At 54.4% G+C, this 6,000-nt stretch overlaps 1 protein-coding gene across 1 annotated transcript; it reads right to left on the bottom strand.

Moving 5' to 3' along the window:
- Positions 1–806: 806 nt before the first annotated feature.
- On the bottom strand, positions 807–5,769 carry LOC144279627 (phospholipase A2 inhibitor and Ly6/PLAUR domain-containing protein-like). Its single transcript, XM_077841203.1, has 5 exons — positions 5,676–5,769; positions 4,007–4,123; positions 3,495–3,647; positions 3,086–3,229; positions 807–967 (listed from the first exon to the last, which is right to left on the bottom strand). The coding sequence occupies exons 1-5, from the start codon at positions 5,767–5,769 to the stop codon at positions 807–809; spliced, it is 669 nt and encodes a 222-aa protein (XP_077697329.1).
- Positions 5,770–6,000: the final 231 nt, after the last annotated feature.

Genomic DNA, 6,000 nt, shown 5'->3' with positions numbered 1-6,000 from the left:
CCTGGGTGGGCTGGTTTGGGGTGTACGTGAGGTTTCCTCCCAAAGTCCGGCTTGTCTGAGAGTATCTGAGGGGCTGGCTGTGACTCCGGGGTCAGACGGGGGCAGCGATCCAGGAGTTCACGCTGGGTGAAATCTGCTCACAGAGCACCACCGGCTGGGGGGATCTGCCCTGTTTCCTGACACCCTCCCTGAGCCCGTCACTCCCAGTGGAGCCGCCCCAGAGAGCGGGACGAACTGAGCCCTGCAAAATCAACCTAGAAGGACATTGCTCCCCTCCAGGGCGTTCCCGCCCGCCTGGACAGCTGGGTGAGCCACGGCCTCTCCTTCCCACAGCCCTCCTTCCCCAGGGGAGCTTAGCCCGCCGGTGCCTTTCCCCCAGCCATGGGCCTTGCCTTCCGGGAGGGGGTCCAGGCAGGACTCCTGGGTTCCATTCCCTGGCCCTGCAAGGGGAGAGGGGTCCAGTGGTTAGAGCAGGGGGCTTGGGAGCCAGGACTCCTGGGCTCTATCCCTGGCTTTCAGAAGGGAGTGGGCTCTGGTGGGTTACTGGGGGGATTACTGGGAGTCAGGACTCCCGGGTTCTCTTCCTGCCAGCATCACTTGTGCACAGATAGGGGCGGGGGGGGCCCGGTACGGGGCGGTCAGGGGACAAGGAGCTAGGGGGGTGCTTTCCCCACAACTCGCTTGATTCAGCCAATGCACAAAAGAAACCCGCAATCCCCCCAAAGAGAAGCAGCAGCCGGTGGCTGCTGAAGGGAGGTGCACTGCAGCCTGGCACACAGCAGAAGGGCAGGACTCCAGACTGGGGCTCAGGGCTGCCCGATGCCTCCACCGGCCCTGGGAGCTGGGTAGCACTCGGCCCGGCTCAGCATCTCCACCACGCCCTGGGCGTATTTCCTCTCCCCCTCTCTCTTCATGCAAGCGCCAGGGGAGGCACATCCAGCCACAGCCTTCTTCACGGTGATGTTACCTGGACGGGGGGAGAGAGACGTCATCAGGGGCTCCCACATCCCCTCCCCTGACCCCCATGTGGTTTGTCACACACTCCCCTCCCACCAGGACTGCACCCGGCTCTGCAGGCAGAGTGGGGTCTCGTGCGCAGAGCAGGGGGCTGGAACAAAGTGAGAACATAACAGAGGAACGGTCCTCCTGGGCTACACCAAAGGTCCATCTAGCCCAGTATCCTCTGGCCAATGCCAGGTGCCCCAGAGGGAATGAACAGAACAGGGAACCTTCCGGTGATCCATCCCCTGTCGCCCATTCCCAGCTCCTGGCAAACAGAGGCTAGGGCCACCATCCCTGCCCACCCTGGCTAATAGCCACAGATGGACCTGTCCTCCAGGAACTTCTCTCGTTCCTGTTTGAACCCTGTTATAGTCTTGGCCTTCAAAACATCCTCTGGCAAGGAGTTCCACAGGTTGACTGTGCATTGTGTGAAGCAGTACTGCCTTTTGTTTGTTTTAATCCTGCTGCCTGTGGTGACCCCCCGTTCTTATGTTAGGAGGAGTAAATAACTCTTCCTTATTTCCTTCCTCCACACCCTTCAATCTTCTCAAGACCTCGATCATATGCCCCCTTAGCCGTCTCTTTTCCAAGGTGAAAAGTCCCACTCTTATTAATCTCTCCTCATATGGCAGCACTTCCATCCCCCTCATCATTTTGGTTGGGCTTTTCTGAAGCTTTTCCAATTCCAATATCTCTTTTTTGAGAAGGGGCGACCACATCCGTACGCAGTGTTCAAGCTGTGGGCGTCCCATGGATTTATATAGAGGCAACATGCTATTGTCTGTCTTATTCTCTGTCCCTTTCTTAATGATTCCCAGCATTCTGTTCGCTTTCTTCACGGCCGCTGCACATGGAGTGGATGATTTCAGAGAACTCTCCACTATGACTCCAAGATCTTTCTTGAGTGGTAAATTTGACCCATCATTGTGTATGTCTAGTTGGGATTACGTTTGCCCATGTGCATTACTTTGCATTTATCAACATTGAATTTCATCTGCCGTTTTGTTGCCCAGTCACCCAGTTCTGAGAGATCCTTTAGTACCTCTTCGCAGTCTCCTTTGGACTTAACTATCTTGAGTAGGTTTGTATCTTCTGCAAATTTTGCCACCTCACTATTTACCCCTTTTTCCAGAACATTTCGGAATATGGTGAATAGGACTGGGCCCAGTGCAGATCCCTGGGGGACTCCCACTATTTACCTCTCTCCGTTCTGAACACTGACCATTTTTCCTACCCTTTTTTCCCTATCTTTTAACCAGTTACTGAGCCATAAGAGGATTTTATCCCATGACAGTTCACTTTGCTTAAGAGCCTTTGGTGAGGGACGCTTTCTAAATCTAAGTACATTATATTCATGGGATCCCCCTTGTCCACACGCTTGTTGACCCCCTCAGAGAATTCTAGTAGATTGGTGAGGCGTGATTTTCCTTTACCGAAACCATGTTGACCCTTCCCCAACAAATTATGTTCATCTATGTGACTGATAGTTCTCTTCTTTCCTATAGTTTCAATGAGTTTGCCCAATACTGAAGTCAGACTTATTGGCCTGTTGTTCATGGGATCACCTCTGGAGCCCTTTTTAGAAATTGGCATGTCATTAGCCATCCTCCAGCCATTTGGGACAGAAGCTGATTTAAATGGTAGGTTACAAACCACAGTTAGTAGTTCTGTAATTTGACATTTGAGTTCCTTCCGAACTCTTGGGCGAATCCCATCTGGTCCTGGTGACTTATTACTGTTTAATTTATCAATTTCTTGCAAAGACTCCTGTAATGACTCCTCAATCTGGGACAGTTCCTCAGATTTGTTATGAAAACAGAATGGCTCAGGTTTGGGAATCTCCCTCCCAGCCTCAGCCGTGAAGACCGATGCACAGAATTCATTTAGTTTCTCCGCAGTGGCCTTATCCTCCTTGGGTGCTCCTTTGGCATCTCGGCAAGTAGGACTCCAGGGTTCTCTCTGCAACTCTACCAGGGGAGTGGAGTCTAGTGGGTCAGAGCAAGGGGGGCTGGGACTGAGCCAGGACACCTGGGCTCCACCTCGTACTCTGTGTTCAGACCCCGCCCCCATCTGGAGGACTTACCCAGTGTTAATATCCCAGATTCCTCAACACAATGGTCCTCGGCGCCGGTGCAGGCCAACATCCCCACCGGCTGCTTGTCAAAACGATCCACTATGAAAACCATCTGGCACTGCCGGCCATTGGGGACGGAGCTCACAGTTGGCACTGAGAACAGTCAGACACACACAGTCAGCCAGGGGTGGGGAGTCACCACACGCTGGGCTCGATCCCAGCTCGGGGAAGGGAGTGGGGTCTAGTGATTAGAGCAGGGGAGCTGGGAGCCAGGACTCCTGGGTTCTGTCACCAGCTGTGGGAGGGAAGTGGGGTCTATGGGTTAGAGGTGGGGGGTGAGGCTGGGAGCCAGGACTCCTGGGTTCTCTCCAGGCAGGTGTGGCCGGAGCAGAGCTCTAGGTTTGCAGCAGACACACACCTGGGATGGCCCCGGCGTTGCAGCCGTCGGTGTCACAGCAGGCGATGTTCGCCCGCATGGTGACATTCTGCGCGTAGGTCAGCGAGAAGGGACCGGACTCACAGTTCTTGGGCTCCAGGCACGATTTAGCCGTGTAGGAGAAGTAGTTTCCCTCTGTGGAAGAGAAACAGAGCATCACCTCTGAGCTCCCCAATGGATCCCCAGCTGCTCCATCCTCCCCTTTTGTTCCATCCACCCCACCCCCAACTAATCTCATCTTTCCCCCGACCCCCAATAAAATCCTCTCTTCTGTCTGATCCAGGCCCCACAGTCACCCACTGCAATTCCCCATCTCATCCCATCCCCTGTCTATGACATTATCTTTCCAGACTGAGCAGTCCCTGCTCCTGGAGAGGAGCGGAGGCTATTGGTTAGAGTAGGAGGAGGGGGTGGGAGCCAGGACTCCTGGGTTCGACCCCTGGCTTCAGGAGGACAATGGTGTCTACACTTAGTAGAAATCTTCTTTCACTCACCCAGCCTCATCTCTGCCACGACGGTGACACAGGTCCCTTCCGAGGGGGCGCAGGGCTGCAGGGAGCCGGAGCACGATAGCTCTCTGGACGCACACACCTCGCATTGCAGAGCGCTCCCTGGAGGTTGGAAAAATCCCTTCTCGGTACAAACCCCTGCTCCCCACCCCTCCCCAGGCAGTGCCCGTGGGCGAAATACCACCAGGAACCAAGAGGTGGCGCTGTGGGAGTTGTTACCACCAATGCCTCCTCACTGAACGTGTGGGCAGGCAGATCTTGGAGAAATGCCACCTGCTTTTGCAGCAGTTCTGCCCAGTTCCATTTAACTCTCCGGATGGGGAAAGGCATCTTGCTAGCTGGTCATTTGTATCTTACTCAACACTGCAGACAAGTCTGTTTGCTGCCTGAGTGTCTGTGGCTAGAATACATTTTCAGCTGCTGACGTGGCTATCTGGGGTGCAGCTTGTGCCTGCGAACAAACCCCACTCGTCTGTGTAGACAGAAAAACAAGAATTCAGCTGCTCTGAGGAGGGGTTTCTGCCTGGCTTTGCGGTGAACCTTTCACACACACACACACACACACCCCGCCGTCACTCTCTGCTCCAGGCCTCTGCCTCTCAGAGTTACGTCAGCTCAGCCACACTCTACTTCAGCCCACTTTTCATCGCTGATCCTGCCAATTCTCTTTTTCAGAATACGATTGACGCTTGTTAAGCCTTTGGATAGATGGCTGTGCACCTCCAGCCAGCGATCCCAGGAGCATCAACTCTTTCCTCTCCATAGCGTGGGGGCCTTTAAATTCATGATGTGCGTGTAAGGTTTTTAAGAAAGAAAGAAAGAAAGAAAGAAAGAAAGAAAGAAAGAAAGAAAGAAAGAAATTTGCCCACTTGGTTTTTTTAGAGCTTTCATGTGGAAACATCAATTAAACCTCAGAATGCCTTCCCCTGCCCCTTCTATGTCCCTAGAATGTAGCAAAGTTATATTATCATATTATATTATCACTATCAAAGAAATATGGAAACTGAGGTAGAAAAAAGATGCGTTCAATTCAGGGTTAGAACCAAGAAGACAGTCGAGAACTCCTCACTCCTGACTCCCAGCTCACTCTAACCCATGAGACCCCACTCCTCTTTCAGGCCACGGACAGAACCCGGGAGTCCTGATTTGCAGCCATCTCCGCTCAAACTCACTACACCCCAGCCCTCTTCTACAGCTGGGGAATGAGCCCAGAAGTCCTGGCTCCCAGCCCCCACCCGTTGCACCCCCATTCCCCTTTGAAACCCGGGGAATGAAGCCAGGAGTCCTGGCAGGAATCTCAGCGCTGATGGGCAGGGGAACATTTCCAAGCAGGATTACATGTGGATGGGGGTGGTGCTGCTCATCGGGATGACCCCAAGCCCGGGTGAGAGCTGGAGAAGGAACGAGAAGAAGGAAGGACAGACGGACTCAGACCCACTGGCCAGGCACCTAGCATGGGCTGTGGGAGTCCCAGGCTCCACTCCCTGCTCTCCCCAATTCAGTCGGGGGACATGGCCCCGGGTTTTCCTCTCGCTGGTTTTACCCACAAATTCCATCCTGACCCCAGAATCCGCCATCCACAGCGGCACGTTCCCCAGGTGAAATCCCGCCCCCACCACCCGGCTCCCTGTGCCTGGGGACGGACGGGACTCACCTGTGGCCAGGAGAGCGGACAGCAGGCAGAGGGGCAGAGCCACCCACATGGTGCCCGGGTGCTTGCTGCAGTGAGCAGAACAGCGAGGAAGCATCTGGCTGTGGTTTTCTCAGGCAGGTTGGCAAATACCTGCCCCCTGGGGGATCGGCTGGGGCTGCCCCATGACATCTTGGTGGGCCCGGAGATGGGAGATTTCACAGCCCTGCATGTGACACTGGCTAATCAGGTGATGCCAATGTGTACTGAGGCCAATTCCCTTGTGCATTAGTGGAGATCAGCGGTTCTCAGCCAGGGGTCCGTGTACCCCAGGGGTACACACAGGTCT

Source organism: Eretmochelys imbricata, chromosome 24 (assembly GCF_965152235.1).
Source record: "Eretmochelys imbricata isolate rEreImb1 chromosome 24, rEreImb1.hap1, whole genome shotgun sequence".
NCBI lineage: Eukaryota > Metazoa > Chordata > Testudines > Cheloniidae > Eretmochelys > Eretmochelys imbricata.
Note: the sequence above shows the minus strand (reverse complement) of the source record. Positions and strands in the feature narration are given on the sequence as shown.

What these genes read in the sequence shown, in the direction of transcription:
- LOC144279627 (XM_077841203.1), bottom strand. Translation starts at nt 5,769, where the DNA reads ATGCTTCCTCGCTGTTCTGCTCACTGCAGCAAGCACCCGGGCACCATG. An exon ending in CGTGGCAGAGATGAGGCTGG is followed by an intron (nt 3,648 to 4,006) that starts GTGAGTGAAAGA and finishes TCTCTTCCACAG; the next exon opens with AGGGAAACTACTTCTCCTAC. An exon ending in CAACGCCGGGGCCATCCCAG is followed by an intron (nt 3,230 to 3,494) that starts GTGTGTGTCTGC and finishes GACTGTTCTCAG; the next exon opens with TGCCAACTGTGAGCTCCGTC.